The following is a 19,247-nucleotide window of genomic DNA, read 5'->3' as shown; positions in this document are numbered from 1 at the left end:
TCTGGGTCAGGTGGGGTCAAGAACTATGTCACCATGTCAAGTCAAATGTAAAGCATGTAAACACTCTAGAGGCCACATTTATGAAAATATCTCTTCTAAATATATTGTATTGAAACTTGGTGAGAATGTTAACCTTGATGATCTTTAGGACAAGATTAAATCTTGGTCAGGTGGGGTCAAAAACTAGGTCACCACGTCAAATCAAAGGAAAAGCTAGTTAACACTATAGAGGCCACATTTATGACAATATGTCTATGAAACTTGGTCAGAATGTTATCTTGATGCTCTTTAGGCCAAGTTTAAATCTAGGTCAAGTAGAATCAGAAACTAGGTCGCCAGGTCAAATCAAAGGTAAAGCTTGTTAACACTCTAGAGGCCACATTTAAGACTTTATCCCCCGACGAAAGTCGGAGGGATATAGTTTTGGCGTCGTCCGTCCGGAGCCATATCTAGGAAATGGTTGGGAATATTTATTTAAAACTTCATACACATGTTCACCACTATGAGTTCTTGCGGCCCGTCAAGTTTCAGTCAGATTGCCCAAGTAACACCAGAGTTATGACCCTTAGAATTTTCTAGTGTTAACTATATAGGGTACTATAAATATGGCAATTTCTGCATCATAAGTTTTGATATATTTGACCTAGAACTATGAAAATTAAACAGAATTTAGATCACCATAATGTGGTTGTGTACACACAATTTCGTTCGGATTTATTTGTAAATTATTTGTATAAAAATCCACATATTTGTACATAACAAACTTACCATTTGGTAGAATTTCATTAAATTTCTTTCAATCTTTTCCATGAAAATTTATTGTAAACATGTGAATTTGTGTACCCACACCTGGTCACCCCCTTACCTTGATCACACCTCTTCCTATCCCCCGACCCCCCCCCCCCCCCCTCCCCCAAAAAATCCTTATTTGAAATTTTTTAAACTTCATATACATTGTTCACCACTATGAGGTTATGGGGCCCATCAAGTTTCAGAGAAATTGCCCAAGTAACGCCCGAGTTATGGCCCTTAGAAGTTTCCAGTGTTAACTATATAGGGTACTAATAGATCTATAGATATGGCATTTTCTGCATCATAACTTTTGATATATTTGACCTTGAACTATGAAACTTTAACAGAATTGAGAGCACTATAATGGGGTTGTGCATACACAATTTCGAACGGGTTTCTTTTGTAACTTTAGAGTTATTGCCCTTTAATTTTCTAAAAATCCACATATTTGTACATACCAAATTTACCATTTGGCAGAATTTCATTAAATTTCTTTCATTCTTTTCTGTGAACATTTATTATAAACATGTGAAGTTGCGCACCCACTTGCCTTGGTCACACCCTGTCCAGCTCCCGCCCCCCCACTCCAAAAAAAATAATTTTTTTTTTCATTTCTTATTTTAGATTTTTTCAAACCTTCAATGATTATTTATCAGCATGCAAGTTGTACCATTCCCCCACCTCACTCCTCCACCCAGTCATGCCCACCACTGATCATGCATCATCTGCACCCCCACTTCACCCTTTTTTTTCATTTTTAATTTTCCATCAATATTTATAATCAACATGTGAAATTTTGTTTCCTCTCCCGTTCCCCTGCACCCCCACCCCCTAGTCCTCAGCCATGTTTAAGATATCTTACCTGTGTTCTCTTAAGAACATCTGTTCTTTTAAGTTCAAATGTACATGTTAAACAGCAACACCTGGTGCCAAACCACTCAAAGACAATATTTCGTTCCAGTTAAACTTCAAGCTCACATTTCAATTAACTGCATTTAATTTTAAAAGCTAAGCTTATTACAGTAAGCATATCCCATTCAAAATAAATTCTTTAGTCAGGATCAAAGTATCATACATTTATTATGTACTGTTTTATTAAACATTTGTTTTCTGTTAAATTGATTTTGACTAATGAAATTATTTGCTTCTTATTAACATCCTTAACTTTTTGCCGGATATATTTTTTTGCCATTCCTCACCACAAACCCTTTCGGCGGGGGATACCAATTCATCGAATTTGCTTGTTCTTAATGAAACTTGGTCAGAATGTTAACCTTGATGATATTTAGGTCAAGTTCGAATCTGGGTCATGTGGAATGTGACCTACTGACCTACTTTTTTGTTTTTAGCTCACCTTAGCACGAAGTGCTCAAAGGTGAGCTTTTGTCATCGCCCTGTGTCCTTTGTCCGTCCGTCCAAAAGCTAGGTCAGCTTAAATCAAAGGAAAGTCTTGTTAACACTCTAGAGGCCACATTTATGACTGTATCTTCATTAAACTTGGTCAGAATGTTGATCTTGATGGTCTTTAGGCAAAGTTTTAAGCTAAGTCAAGTGGAGTCCGAAACTAGGTCACCAGGTTTAATCAAAGGTAAGGCTTGTTTACACTCTAGAAGCCACATTTACGAGTATATCTTAATGAAACTTAGTCAGAATGTTAACCTTGATAATATTCAGGTAAAGGTCAAATCTGGTTCAGGTGGGTGAAAAACTAGATGACCAGGTCAAATCAAAATTAATGTAAAGCTTGTTAACACTCTAGAGGCCACATTTATGATAATATCTCTAAGAAACTTGGTCAGAATGTTAAACTTGATGATCTTTATGTCAAGTTTAAATTTGGGTCATGTGTGGTCAAAGCTAGGTCACCAGGTCAAAACAAAGGAAAAGATTGTTAACATTAGAGGCCATATTCCTGACGATATCTTAATGAAACTTGGTCAGAATGTTAATGTTAATGGTCTTTAGGTCAAGTTTAAATCTAGATCAAGTGGAGTCATAAACTAGGTCACCAGGTCAAATCAAATGTAAATCTTGTTAACACTCTAGAGGCCACATTTATGAAACTTGGTCAGAATGTTAATCTTGATGATCTTTAGGGCAAGTTTAAATCTGAGATCAGGTCAAATCAAATGTAAAGTTTGTTAACACTAGAGTCCACATTTATGACAATATCTCTATGAAACTTGTTCAGAACGTTAATCTTGATGATCTTTAGGTCAAGTTCAAATCTAGGTCAAGTGGAGTCAGAAACTAGGTCACCAGGTTAAATCAAAGGTAAAGCTTGTTAACACAATAGAGGCCACATTTAGGACTATATTTTAATGAAACTTGGTCAGAATGTTAATCCTGATGATCTTTAGGTCAAATTCAAATCTGGGTCAGCTGGGGTCGAAAACTAGGTTACCAGGTCAAATCAAAGGAAAAGCTAGTTAACAATCTAGAGGCCACATTTATGACCATACCTTAATGAAACTTGGTCAGAATGTTAATCTTGATCATCCTTAGGTCCAGGTCAAATCTGGGTCAGGTGGGGTCAAAAACTAAAAATCATTCGTCCTCCACCTCTGAAAATCCATGTGGGGAAGTTGGTAGTTACTTGCGGAGAACAGGTTTGTACTGGTACAGAATCCAGGAACACTGGTTAGGTTAACTGCCCGCCGTTATAGGACTGAAATACTGTTGAAAAACGGCATTAAACCAAAACAAACAAATAAACAATGTATCATCATGTGACCCAATCTTTATGAAACTTGGTCAGAATGTTTGTCTTGATGATCTCTAGTTAAAGTTCTAAACTGGGTCATGTCGGGTCAAAAACTAGGTCAGTAGGCCAGATCAAAGGAAAATCTTGTTAACACTCTACTGTTTAAATATGAAACTCGCGAGAATTGGTCAGATGATGACGTCAAGTTCAAATCTGGGTCACGTGTGATCAAAAACTAGGTCACCTGGTCAAATAAAAGGAAAAGCTTAACACAATAGAGGCCAAATTTATGACCCTATCTTCATGAAACTTGGTCAGAATATTTACCTTGATGATTCCCATGCCAAGTTTGAAACTGGGTCATATGGGGTCAAAAACTAGGTCACGGTCAAATCAGATGAAAAGCTTGCTAACACTTTATAGAGGCCAAATTTATGACCCTTTCTTCATGAAACTCGGTCAGAATGTTTAACTTGATGATTCCAAGATTAAGTTTGAATATGGGTGATATGGATTCAAAAACTAGGTCACTCGCTCAAATCCAAGGTAACGCTTGTTTGTCTTGATCTCTAGGCCAAGTTTGAAATTGGGTCATGTGGGGTCAAAAAGTACGTCATCCACTACAATCAAAAGAACGCTTGTTAACATTCTAGAGGCCACATTTATGACCCTATCCTTATGGAAATTGATCAGAATTTTTATCTTGATGATCCTTAGGTCAAGTTCGAATCTGGCTCATGTGGGGTCAAAAACTAGGTCACGTGCTCAAATGACATGAAAAGCTTGTTAACACTCTATAGAGGCCACATTTATGATCATATCTTCATGAAACTTGGTCAGAATGTTAATCTTGATGGTCTCTATGCCATGTTCGAATCTGGGTCATGCGGGGTCAAAAACTAGGTCACCCCGTCAAAGAAAAAGCCTAACATTCTAGAGGCCGTAGGCCCAATTACTCAGCGATCCAGGTTCATCATGACCCTCTTGTTTATTTCAAATGTGCAAACAAATTTTATAAAATATCTCACAAGTACTGTAATATAAAATCTGAAAAGTAGATCCCTCGGAAGCACCGAAAACAAGACAAACTGTGAAAATTGCAGACTCGGTTTGATTGAGTCTGTTCATGAGCAGTAATGGAAAATGCAACACCGCCCACGCCCCCTAGCACCTAAGCAGTATTCAGTCTTCAAATCTAAATCTAACCCACTTTGCACCCGCCTTACAAAAGGAAATTGATAAAATTAGGTATGCAATCATGCCATCTGAGTCAAAACAGGATAATGCAAATTTCTTTCTAATGACAAACTGAAAGCAAGAGCACCCCAGTACTTTGGTGAGTAAACAATCAAAATGATTACAAAAGAAATGACATAGCACTTGTTAACCCAGATTCGAACGTGACCTAAAGATCATCAAGATTAACATTCTGACCAAGATTCATGAAGATACAGTCATAAATGTGACCTCTAGATTGTTCACAAGTTTTTCCTTGTTTTTTTTGACCTGGTGACCTAATTTTTGATCCCACATGGTCCAGATTCGAATTTGACCTAGAGGTCATCAAGACATCTAGAGTGTTAACAAGCGTTTTCTTTGATTTCAACTGGTAACCTAGTTTTTGACCTCAGATGACCCATTATCAAACTCGTCCAAAATGTTATTGAAGGTACCAAGACCAAGTTTCGTTACGATTGGGCCAAAATTGTGACCTACAAGCTTTTCCTTTGATTTGACCTGGTGACTTAGTTTTTGACCCCACCTGACCCAGATTGGAACTTGACCTCAAGATCCTAAAGATTAACATTCTGACCAAGATTCATGAAGATACAGACATAAATGTGGCCTCTTGAGTGTAAATAAGTTTTTCCTTTGATTTTTCATTAAGATACTGTCATCATAAATGTTGCCTCAACATTGTTAACTAGCTTTTCCTTTGATCTGACCTAGTGACCCAGTTTTTGACACCACATGACCCAGATTCGAACTTGACCTAAAGATCATCAAGGTTAACTTTCTGACAAAGATTCATGAAGATACAGACATAAATGTGGCGTAAATAAGTTTTTCCTTTGATTTTTTGACCTGGTGACCTAGTTTTTGACCCCACTTGACCCAGACTTGATCTTAGCGTAAAGATCATCAAGATCAACGTACTGACCAAGTTTCATAAGAGATATTCCATAAATGTGGCCTCTTGAGTGTTAACAAGCTTTTCCTTTGATTTGACCTGGTGACCTAGTTTTTGACCCCATCTGACCCAGATTCAAACTTGAGATAAAGATCATCAAGATTAATATTCTGATCAAGATTCATTAACATGTGGTCATAAATGTGTTCTCTAGAGTGTTAAATAGCTTTTCCTTTGATTTGACCTGGTGATCCTAGTTTTTAAAAGATTTCAAAATTACCTAAAGATTATCAAGATTAACATTCTTACCAAGTTTCATGAATATACAGGCATAAATGTGGCCTCTAGGTTGTTAACAAGCTTTTCCTTTGTTTTGACCTAGTGACCTAGTTTCTGACCCCACACGACCCAGATTCGAATTTGACTTAGAGGTCATCAAGACAAACATTCAATTCTCATGAGTTTCAAACTTAAAATTAGGTGTCCAGAGTGTTAACAAGCTTTACCTTTGATTAGACCTGGTGACCTAGTTTCTGACCCAGATTTAAACTTGACCTAAAGATCATCAAGATTAACATTCTGACCAAGTTTCATTAAGATATGGTCATAAATGTGGCCTCTAGAGAGTTAACTAGCTTTTCCTTTGATTTGACCTGGTGACCTAGATTTTGACCTCACATGACCCAGATATAAACTTGGCCTAAAGATCATCAATATTAATATTCTGACAAGTTTCATTAAGATATGATGAGAGTTAACTGGCTTTTCCTTTGATTTGACCTTGTGGCCTAGTTTTTGACCCCACATGACCCAGATTCGAACTTGACCTGAAGATCATCAAGATTAACATTCTGACGAAGTTTCATGAAGACCCAGATGACCCAATATCGAACTTGTCCAAGATTTTATTGAGAGTAACATTCTGATCAAGTTTAATAAAGATTGGGCCAAAATTGTGACCTCTAAAGTGTTAACAAGCTTTTCCTTTGATTTGACCTGGTGACCTAGTTTTTGACCCCACTTGACCCAGATTTGATCTTGGCCTAAAATCATCAAGACAAACATTCTGATACAGTTTCATAGAGACATTGCCATAAATGCGGGCTCTAGATTGTTCACAAGCTTTTCCTTTTATTTGACCTGGTAACCTAGTTTTTGACCTCAGATGACCCATTATCAAACTCGTCCAAGATTTTATTGTGGGTAACATTCTGACCAAGTTTCATTAAGATTGGGCCAAAATTGTAGTTGATGACGTACTACGGACACAGGGCGATCACAAAAGCTCACCTTGAGCATTTCGTGCTCAGGTGAGCTAAAAAATTTAAATGGATGCTCATACTAATGCACTTACAAAGGACAGCTATTTGCAGGACTATGTCTGTGCTCTCTAGAAGCGGGCTCGACTAAAAATGCAGTTATGTATACCAGTAAAGACTACTTTGATGAATGTTAAATTTGATAGAACAAGAGCTTGTAGAACACGAAATGTCCCCTTTGATGCATTCAGTAACTGCATAAAGAACAGAAATTATTTGGTCACTGTGCACTGGACGTTTGACGTACTGGCCGCAAATCAATAATTATGGGTTATTTACTTGTCGTAAGTGACCTCTGTATCAAATGTGATCTTGGACTAAAGCATTTTGTAGTTATATGGCAAAAAAGGTGCTACTGTTCTGGGTCAATGTGACCTTGATCTTTGACTTCCTGACCTCACAATTAACGGGTCATCTGCTGGTCATGATCAACCTCCATAGAAGCTATTAAGTTTCAATTTAATATCTGCATTAGTTCGGAAGTTTTAGATGCAAGTTAGGTAGTCCAAAACTGGGCATAATTTGGTCAAAATGCATGTCAAGAGTTATGGGACTTGCTTTTATAACCCTGAAGACACGCGGGGTTTTAATTCAATATCTGCATTAGTTTTGGAGATAGCAACTTGCACGCAAAACTTTAACCAGGATTTTTTATGTCCAAATGGGGGCATAATTTGCCCAAAATACATGTCAGAGTTATGGGATTTGACTCATTGAGGTTGGTAATTGACCTAGAAAAAGAAAACAAGAGGGCCAAGATGGCCCTAGGTCGCTCACCTAAGAAACACACCATAACAGTGTAAAACATGTTTGACCTAGTGATTTCATGGAAACAAATATTTTGACCAATTTTCATTAAGATTGGACCAAAAAATTGGTCTCTTGCGATAAAACAAGCATTTTCTTAGATATGACCTAGTTTTTGATCCTAGATGACCCATGTTCAAATTCGACCTAGATTTCATTAAGGCAATCATCCTGACCAAATTTCATAAAAATCAATTGAAAAAAACAGTCTCTATCGCATACACAAGATTTTTCTTTAATTTGACCTAGTGACCTAGTTTTTGACCTCAGATAACCAATATTCAAACTCGACCTAGATTTCATCAAGGCAATCACTCTCACCAAATTTCATGAAGATCAATTGAAAAATACATCCTCTACTGCATACACAATTTTTTTCTTCGATTTGACCTAGTTACCTAGTTTTTGACCCCAGATGACCCATTTTCGAACTCGGCCTAGATTTTATCAAGGTAATCATTATGGCTAAATTTCATGAAGATCAGTTGAAAAATACAGCCTCTATTGCATACACAAGATTTTTCTTTGATTTGACCTAGTGACCTAGTTTTTGACCCCAGATGACCCATTTTCGAACTTGGTCTAAATTTCATCAAGGTTATTATTCTGACCAAAATTCATGAAGATCAATTGAAAAATACAGCCTCTATCGCATACACAAGGTTTTTCCTTGATTTGACCTAGTGACCTAGTTTTTCACCCCAGATGACCCATTTTCGAACTCGGCCTAGATTTCATCAAGGTTATCATTCTGACCAAAATTCATGAAGATCAATTGAAAAATACCGCCTCTATCACATACACAAGGTTTTTCTTTGATTTGACCTAGTGACCTAGTTTCTGATCCCAGATGACCCATTTTCGAACTCGGCCTAGATTTCATCAAGGCAATCATTCTGACCAATATTCATGAAGATCAATTGAAAAATACAGCCTCTATCGCATACACAAGGTTTTTCTTTGATTTGACCTAGTGACCTAGTTTTTGACCCGAGATGACCCATTTTCGAACTCGGCCTAGATTTCATCAAGGTTATCATTCTGACCAATATTCATGAAGATTAATTGAAAAATACAGCCTCTATGGTATACACAAGGTTTTTCTTTGATTTGACCTAGTGACCTAGTTTTTGACCCGAGATGACCCATTTTCGAACTCGGCCTAGATTTCATCAAGGTTATCATTCTGACCAATATTCATGAAGATTAATTGAAAAATACAGTCTCTATCGCATACACAAGCTAAATGTTGACAGACGACAGACGACGGACGACGGACATCGAGCGATCAGAAAAACTCACCTGAGCATTGCTCAGGTGAGCTAAAAACAAGAGCTGTCCATAAGACAGCGCGCTCCACTATTCGGCGATTTGACTGTAAAATGAATATATGTCTTAATAAGAGACCTCTACTTTTAAAAGGAAGATACACCATGGGGCATAATTCTGTCAAGAACACAAATTAGAGTTATTTGGATTGTTACCACACATGCAGATAATGATGGTAAAGATATATTTTGAGTTTCAAGTCATTATCTATATAGTACCAAAGTTATGTCCAGAAAACAAAGTTTGTCAAAAAATTTAAGTATGAAAGGGGCATAATTTGGTCAAAAATACAAATCAGAGTTATGGGGATTGTTACCACACATGCAGATGATGATGATAAAGATATATTTTAAGTTTCAAGTCTTATCTTATATTGTACTAAAGTTATATCCAGAAAGCGAAGATTGCCAAAAATCATTAAGTATGAAAGATGCATAATTCTGTCAAAAATACAATAAGAGTTATGGGGATTGTAACCACACATACAGGTGATGATTATAAAGAAACATTTTTAATTTCAAGTCCTTATCTTTTAAAAGTACCAAAGATATGTCTATAAACAAAGCCTTCAAAAAAAATTTAACATGAAAATAATTCCAAGTCTAACAACTTTGTGACCTTGACCTCAGGTATAATGGACCCAGCCCCTGCACATACTTTGTTTGTATGATGGACAATGTTTATGTGAACTTACAGTAAGATATAGAAATAGTAACGAAGATATGACAGAAAAGCAACGGTTGCTGAAAAACTTTAACCTTAAAAAAAAACAAATATAACACCTTGGTGACCTTGACCTTAGGTATAATGGGCCCAACCCCTGCATATACTTTGTTTGTACGATGGACAATGTTTATGTGAAGTTTCAGTAAGATATAAGTAATAGTAACAAAGATATGACAGAAAAACAAAGGTTGCCGAAAAACTTTAACCTTAAAAATAACCAAAGTATAACACCTTGGGTATAATGGGCCCAGCCCCTGCACATACTTTGTTTGTATGCTGGACAATGTTTATGTGAAGTTACAGTAAGATATAAGCAATAGTAAATAGTTGACAGAAGAACAGAGGTTGCCGAAAAACTTTAACCTTAAGAATAACCTAAGTATAACACCTTGGTGACCTTGACTTTATGTATAATGGGCCCAGCCCCTGCACATACTTTGTTTGTGTGCTGGACAATGTTTATGTGAAGTTACAGTAAGATATATGCAATAGTAATAAAGATAGGACAGAAAAACAAAGGTTGCCGAAAAACAAGAAAGGTCACGCCAACGCGAGTAGAATAGCCCCCCCTATTCTCCGAATACTGGAGCTAATGAGTTTCAAAGCTATATGCCTTAAAGTAAAAGCTATTATTATGTACTTGCATGCAAAACTTCAACAAAGATTTTCTAAGTCCAAAACGGAGCATTATTTGGCCAAAATGCATGTCAGAGTTATGGAACTTGATGCTATCACCTAGTTTTATAACCCTGAGGACACACGATAGTGAAGGTTCAATTTAATATATGTCTGCATTAGTTCTGGAGATAGTAACTTGCAAGTAAATTTTAACCAGGATTTTCTAAGTCCAAAGAGGGGCATAATTTTGCCAAAATACATGGGACCTGACCTAGTGGGGTTGGTAATTGACCTAGAAAAAAAAAGTTTCAAAGCTATATGCCTTTAAATGATAGCTATGTGTACTTGCATGCAAAACTTTAACCACTTTTTTTAAGGTGTGCTGCCAATGCCAGGGTGAGTAAACAGCTAGACTATTCTTTGAATAGTCGAGCTAAAAACATGGAATTTTCTCAGATCTGACTAACTTGTCCATACATGGTTTTACAATCCATATAAAGAAATAACACTATTTTTGATCAATGACAACATTTTATTTTTCATTAAAAACAACTTTTTTTGCAACAATAAATTGAACAATAGAATAGATAAATAGTAACAGAAATTTTAAGAAAATAGGACGGCCATGCTGGCCCTGTATCACTCACCAGAGTATTATTGCAGACAAGGACACAAGATCACAGAGACAAACCCGGTATCATCCAGATATTATTTCACAAATATATAAATCATAACTGGGCAATATTCTCACACTAATCACGTAGGCCTACAGATTCAAAATGTGAAGGAATGATGTCCTAGCACCGGACAAATGAGCCGTGCCATGGGAAAACCAACATAGTGGGTTTGCGACCAGCATGGATCCAGACCAGCCTGCGCATCCGCGCAGTCTGGTCAGGATCCATGCTGTTCGCTAACAGTTTCTCTAATTGCAATAGGCTTTGAAAGCGAACAGCATGGATCCTGACCAGACTGCGCGGATGCGCAGGCTGATTGGATCCATGCTGGTCGCAAACCCACTATGTTGGTTTTCTCATGGCACAGCTCAAATCATGAAATGGGACAACTTTTGCTAAATCAAAAATATAAGTATAATATAACCTGTCTCAGGTTTCATCCGAATATATATTCCCTCTGCAGATGATTAAAAGTTGGTGAATCACAGACTTTAAATGGTGCTGAATTATAAACATATATCTTCACACCATCTGGTCCATAATAACTTGAATGAGACTGAGTATTCTAATACCATCGGTATTGGCTAGAAATTAATGTGCTATTATTTAACAGTGAAATATGGTATTTTCAGAGTAATCAAAGTTACACAACTAGATCTACAGTTGCTCAAGTTGTTACAGGTATACTAATTTTGCATCAGTATGGTAAGGACTGCCTACTTCTTCAGCCTGACTTCAGTCAAACTTGATTCAGATCTTAGACCTGCATTCATAGTGTCCAAGTTTCTTGAGATTGCTCCAAAAATGTGGTTGAACCAATTACTAACATGGACAAAGGGTGATCACAGTATTTGTGGAAACCACGAATGCTTGTATGAGCTAAAAACAATAACAAATAACAGTATTATGCAGACAATAACTTGAACAACCTTTACAACACAGTTCGCATATAAACAGACAAAAAAAATTTTTGGACTAGAGAAAATACTACATTTGTTCTATTCAATAACTTAAACAGGAGGCCCATTGGGTCTAAGTCACTCACCTGAGAATTGTGACCTTTACTTTAGACCTTGCTTCCGGCTAAGTTTGGTGAACATCCATTAAGCAGCCCAATAAGTTATATCAGTCTTTTTATTTTTAACTGCGGCAGGCCCTCAGTGCTGCCATGGAACTGTATAAATAAATTTGGAGAGGTCCATACACGAATGCTACAGACAAGTTTGGTGATGATTCACCAAGTGGCTAATGAAAAGCTGTTTATTTAAAGTTTTTTTCTCCTTTTTTTAACTCTGGCAGCCTCTTAAGGGGGCGTAGTTAGTGTAACCATTTGAAAAAAAAACTGAGGACCTTACAAGTATTTTACAGACCAAGTTCGGTGAAGACCCATCATGAGAAGAATTTTCTTAAAGTTGTTTCCGTTTTTGGCTCTGGTGGCCACTAAACCGGGTCCAGCAAAATCATTTAAACAAACTTCAGAGACCTTACTAGGATACTACTAAGTTCGAAGAAGATCCATAAATGGATCACGAGAAGATTTTTCTTTTTTAAAAATTTCAGCCCATTCAAGGGGCCAAGCTTAACCAAGCCAAATGTGTTACTGGCCAAGTATGGTGTAATTGTGACCAGTAGTTTCAGAGAAGTTGTGTCAGTAAAAACGTTGATGCATGACATATCATCCGCCTATACTAATAGCTCACCTTGAACAAAGTTCAGATGAGCTAAAAAAAACACCCTAAATTTTAAACTTAGGCCACTAACCATATTCCTAAATTGTGAACATAAAACAATGTTTTATCTTTATAGGAAATAAAGTGAGCTTTATGTTGACACATGAAACACAAAATTTATGAGATATCTGCAACATACAGTTTTGTTATCATTAAAATTAAGAAATTTTGCAATCCAGAAAAGTGATTACTTTCAGCCATTTATTTTTATAAATTCACCTCTTTCTGCTGACTAAAGATAGTTTCTAATAAATGAAATTGTAAAAAAATACCTACACAAACTACTCTGCCCCTCTCCAGCACAAAAAACATGAACACAGCTACTTCACAGCTACTTTAACATATTACTAAATACCAAACACAAATTTATCTACTTTTCTTCTGTTTCATCCGACACTCGCCCATAGTTACGGCAATCCATTTACACAGATCAGGTGATACTGTCTTTGGGAAGAGGCAAACTTCATTCTGTAGTGAGGACACAGCCTGAAGATCAACTGGGTCTCCTTTAGTTGTCACATTCACAGAACAATAACGTCCAAGTCTACAATCATTGCCACTTTCGTGAAACTGAATTGTCCTCTTTGTTTTCTGGAAAATGAAAGAAATCCATTGTTAAAAGGACAAGAAATTGTAGCATATTTTAATTACACAATCCAGCCAAACTTTTCACTTTTCCTTCTTCAAACATGTGAACAAGAATCTCTGTTTTTCATTGCATTTGCCATTCCATCAGATATAAACCATTTTTTACAGGCTTTTCCTTGCTGAAACATTTTCATTTGACTGATTCGAAATGTCTGATACCATCCTAATTATTCAGATTCAGTAAGTAACAGATTTGCAACTGTACAAATCATTGTGCAGAAACAACTAATACCTCACAATAAATGTTAAGCAACCATTTACAAAATGGCATGAAACAACTTTGTACAACGGTTAACAAAACAAGTGGGCCAAGATGGCCCTAGGTCGCTCACCTGAGAAACACACCATAACAGTGTAAACATGTTTGACCTAGTGATTTCATGGAAAAAAATATTCTGACCAATTATCATTAAAATTGGAGCAAAAAATCTTGAGTATAAGTAAGTATTTTCTTTGATTTGACCTAGTGACCTAGTTTTTGACCCCAGATGACCCATATTCGAACTTGACCTAGATTTCATCAAGGCTATCATTCTGACCAAATTTCTTGAAGATCAATTGAAAAATACAGCCTCTAGCGCATAAACAAGGTTTTTCTTTGATTTGACCTAGAGACCTAGTTTTTGACCCCAGACTACCCATATTCGAACTCGACCTAAATTTCATCGAGGCAACCATTCTGACCAAATTTTAAGAAAATCCACTGTAAAATGCAGCCCCTATTGCATACATAAGGTTTTTCCTTGATTTGACCTAGTGACCTAGTTTTTAAACCCAGATGACCCATATTCAAACTTGACCTAGACTTCATCAAGGCTATCATTCTGACAAAATTTCATGAAGATCAGCTGAAAAATACAGCCTCTATCGCATACACAAGGTTTTTCTTTGATTTAACCTAGTGACCTACTTTTTGACCCAGATGACCCATATTCGAACTTGACCGTAGATTTCATTAAGGCAATCATTCTGACCAAATTTCATGAAGATTAATTGAAACAAGAGGACCATGATGGTCCTGAATCGCTCACCTTTTCCCACATGACCAAGTTTTGAGTATGACGTTTTTTCTATTATTTGACATAGTGACCTAGTTTTTGAGCTCATGTGACCCAGTTTTGAACTTGACCTAGATATTATCAAGATAAAAATTCTGACCAATTTTCAATATGGTCTCTAGAGAGGTCACAAGGTTTTTCTATTATTTGACCTATTGACCTAGTTTTCGAAGGTAGGTGACCCTGTTTTGAATTTTATCTAGATATCATCAATGTGAACATTCTCACTAATTTTCATGAAGATCTCATGAAAAATATGGCCTCTAGAGAGGTCACAGGGTTTTTCTATTTTTATACCTACTGGCCTAGTTTTTTAAGGGACGTGACCCAGTTTCAAACTTGACTTAGATATCATCAAGCTGAACATTCTGACCAATTTTTATGGAGATCCATTCACAAGTATGGCCTCTAGAGAGGTCACAAGGTTTTTCTATTTTTAAACCTACTGACCTAGTTTTTGACCGCACATGACCCTACTTCGAACTTCACCTAGATAACATCAAGATGAACATTCAGACCAACTTTCATACAGATCCCATGAAAAATATGGTCTCTAGAGAGGTCACAAGGTTTTTTTATTATTTGATCTACTGACCCAGTTTTTTAAGGCAAGTGACCCAGTTTCAAATTTGACCTAGATATCATCAAGGTGAACATTCTGACCAATTTTTATGGAGATCCATTCACAAGTATGGCCTCTAGAGAGGTCACAAAATTTTTCTATTTTTAGACCTACTGGCCTAGTTTTTGACCGCACATGACCCTGTTTCAAACTTGACCTAGCTATCATCAAGATGAACATTCAGACCAACTTTCATACAGATCCCATGAAAAATATGGCCTCTAGAGAGGTCACAAGGTTTTTCTATTATTTGACCTACTGACCTAGTTTTTGATGGCACGTGACCCACTTTCGAACTTGACCTAGATATCATCAAGGTGAACATTCTGACCAATTTTCATGAAGATCTCATGAAATATATGGCCTCTAGAGAGGTCACAAGGTTTTTCTATTTTTAGACCTACTGACCTAGTTTTTGATCGCACGTGACCCAGTTTCAAACTTGACCTAGATATCATCAAGATGAACATTCAGACCATCTTTCATACAGATCCCATGAAAAATGTGGCCTTTAAAGAGGTCACAAGGTTTTTCTATTATTTGACCTACTGACCTAGTTTTTGATGGCACGTGACCCAGTTTCGAACTTGACCTAGATATCATCAAGATGAACGTTCTGACCAATTTCCATGAAGATCTTGTGAAATATATGGCCTCTAGAGAGGTCACAAGGTTTTTCTATTTTTAGACCTACTGACCTAGTTTTTGATGGCACGTGACCCAGTTTCAAACTTGACCTAGATATCATCAAGATGAACATTCTCACCAATTTTCATGAAGATCTCGTGAAATATATGGCCTCTAGAGAGATCACAAGGTTTTTTCTATTTTTAGACCTACTGACCTAGTTTTTGAAGGCACGTGACCCAGTTTCGAACTTGACCTAGATATCATCAAGATGAACATTCTGACCAACTTTCATAAAGATCCCATGAAAAATGTGACCTCTAGAGTGGTCACAAGAAAAAGTTTACGGACGGACGGACGGACGGACACCACCGCGCGATCACAAAAGCTCACCTTGTCACTTTGTGACAGGTGAGCTAAAAAACAGCCTCTATCTCATACAGAAGGGTTTTCTTTGATTTGACCTAGTGACCTAGTTTTTGACCCCAGATGACCCATATTTAAATTTGACCTAGATTTCATCAATGCAAACATTCTGATCAAATTTCATGAAGATCAATTGAAAAATACAGCCTCTATCTCATACACAAGGTTTTTCTTTGATTTGACCTAGTGACCTACTTTTTGACCCCAGATGACCCATTTTCAAACTTGGCCTAGATTTTGTTAAGGCTATCATTTTGACTTAATTTCAGGAAGATCAATTGAAAAATACAGCCTCTATCGCATATACAAGCTTTTCCTTTGATATAACCTAGTGACCTATTTTTTGATCCCAGATGACCCATATTCAAATTTAACCTACATTTCATCAAGGCAATCACTCTGACCAAAATTCATGAAGATTAATTGAAAAATACAACCTCTATCGCATACACAAGGTTTTTCTTTGATTTGACCTAGTGACCTAGTTTTTGACCCCAGATGACCCATGTTCAAACTCGGCCTAGATTTCATCAAGGTAATCATTCTGACCATAATTCATGAAGATTAACTGAAAAATACAGTCTCTAACGCATACACAAGGTTTTTCTTTGACTTAACCTAGTGATCTAGTTTTTCATCCCAGATGACCCATTTTCAAACTCGGCCTAGATTTTATCAAGGCAATCATTCTGACCAAAATTCATGAAGATTAATTGAAAAATACAGCCTCTATTGCATACACAAGGTTTTTCTTTGATTTGACCTAGTGACCTAGTTTGTGACCCCAGATGACCCATTTTCGAACTCGGCCTAGATTTCATCAAGGTAATCACTCTGACCAAATTTCATGAAGATCAGTTGTAAAATACAACCTCTATCACATACACACACTAAATGTTGACAGACAGACGACAGACGCCGGACATCAAGTGATCAAAAAAACTCACCTGAGCATTGCTCAGGTGAGCTAGAAAGGGCCATCATGGCCTGGATTGCTCACCACAGTCTCAGAGCTCTAATGGGTATCAAAGTAACCAGGTTTTTATCAATTCAAAATGGCTTTATCAATTTCAATATATGGTCACCCAAGGAATAACTGTGTGGAATTATTCTGAAAGCTAACTTGTGGTTTCAAACAAGATCGTCAAACAATACACACCAAAAATATCAAATTAATTTTCGCTTTTAAAACCATTTCTCCAGCTGACACTATCAATTTTCACAATTTTTACTAATTCAAAGGACATTAAATTAGCAAACTTGTCTAGATCAGTTGGTTAGCTGTCTTGACAAAAATTGGAAAAGAATTACAATGAAGACACCAACAATTCATGCAATTTTAGCTAGGGCTTTAACTATAGAGAGGTACTAATTAAACTGACTAAATAACCTAGATACACATAATAGTACTGCTGAATCCTCAGAAAGTAACACTCCTTACTGAGTGGATAACATGTGTTTTCGCTATCTTAAGGGAAGAAAGGTTAGAGATACTGGTCAGAACTTGCTGGTTATTATGCTTTTTAGCATTCTGCTCATGCGTAAGGAAGAAATGCTAGAGTAGACAAACTTTGTGGATTCCAACCACTGCAGGTTCCTTCAAGACCGGTACACAGAAAGAAAGTATGCCCCCCATTCATGGCTGCCATATTTCTGATGAATCATGGTAGCCTCAACATCTTTGGTAGAGGTTCACCAAGAACATTCTTGTAAATATTTATGTTAAAATCCTGCCTTCCCTTTAAAAAAGAAAACATCAACACATGCCTTAAAGAGAAAGTCAGCCCACCCTAGACAGTATTGTATTTAGGTGAATCAAGGCAGCGTATAGTAACGTCAGCCAAGAAACATTCTTCCTTAATTATTTATAATTTTTAACAGGCCTGCAGATTCAAAGTTTTCAAAACTGAATGGCTGGACATAGGACGGTAAGCGATCACAACAGCTGTGAGCTAAACACTCTTGTGAGCTAAAAAGACTTACAACTTTCTTCAGATCTTTAATTAATGCTGTGTCTGAACCGTCTACTGCATACACTTGTCCTGTAGGGTCACTGTTATCTACAAACCTACTTATCTCATCCAACAGTACCTCCTGAAACATGCAACACACATATTGTATACACAACTTTTATCAGTTACAGCAAATGCTTTAATTTGCACCACTTAAAAGTTTAACTTTATGTTTCAATAGTCAAATGTCAAATTGTTCAAAAATATTAGAAATAAGAGCTCCCAAAAGCTTGGTTTTAAATGCCAGAAGAGTTCTAGATCAGAGGAAGTAAAATTTGAAGAAAATTTTTTGGGGTGGCAGTTGTGAGGGTATATGCGACTGCAGAGATAGAATACCAGGGCACAAGAAACTAAAAGTTTTTTTGTTGGGGATAGGGGTGCTGAATAATGAGGATTGTTGCACTCTTCAAATTGTCTCATCACCACCCGCCTATCTTTCAAGTTTAAAGTTAATACCTTGAATAGTTTTGAAGTTGTGCTCCAGACATAAAATACAAAGAACAGATTTGACATCTGAACTCAATTTGGAACCTTGACCTTTGATTAAGTTTTGCTCTGGACACAAAATTCAAAGAACATTTGACCTACATATCTATTTCATGTGCTTGAGTGAATCTGTGTGTGGGTGTGGGGGGTGGAGTAATGTGGGATAGGGGAAAGAGGGGTTGTGTAACATGGATTATTGCACTCCTCAAATCACCTTATCATCACTCACCTCTATTCCAAGTTTCGAATCAGTAACTTGAATAGTTTTGAAGGTGTGTTATGACCATACAATACAAAGGAAAGATTTTAACAAAATTTTCGACCTTGAACTTCGACCAATACCTTAACTGGTTATTATGTTCCTAACAAATATGAAAAACAGATGCACATGCCATAACATAATACTTAGATTTATCAATACTGTGAAATCATTAATATTTGTAAGGGATTAATTTTCGTGGATTTCGTGGTTGAGTCAAAACACAAAATTTAATCCCAACAAACAAGTAAAATTCCCATTAATTTTATGTTCAAA

At 36.7% G+C, this 19,247-nt stretch overlaps 1 protein-coding gene across 2 annotated transcripts in view; it reads right to left on the bottom strand.

The window, feature by feature from the left end:
• Positions 1 to 10,937: 10,937 nt before the first annotated feature.
• The window catches only part of LOC123536359 (uncharacterized), a 43,893-nt gene continuing 35,583 nt past the window's right edge, over positions 10,938 to 19,247 (bottom strand). For both annotated transcript variants that reach the window (XM_053527998.1, XM_053527999.1), the window contains exons 7-8: positions 18,198 to 18,308; positions 10,938 to 13,424 (exon numbers count right to left, since the gene is read on the bottom strand). In XM_053527998.1, coding sequence (XP_053383973.1) covers positions 13,200 to 13,424; positions 18,198 to 18,308 — 336 coding nt within the window. In that variant the 3' untranslated portion in view covers positions 10,938 to 13,199. The remainder of the gene's footprint in view (positions 13,425 to 18,197; positions 18,309 to 19,247) is intronic.

The sequence above is a fragment of the Mercenaria mercenaria genome, chromosome 17, assembly GCF_021730395.1.
Source record: "Mercenaria mercenaria strain notata chromosome 17, MADL_Memer_1, whole genome shotgun sequence".
Taxonomy (NCBI): Eukaryota; Metazoa; Mollusca; class Bivalvia; order Venerida; family Veneridae; genus Mercenaria; species Mercenaria mercenaria.
The sequence above is the reverse complement of the archived record's forward strand: the minus strand, read 5'-3'. Positions and strand labels throughout refer to the sequence as shown.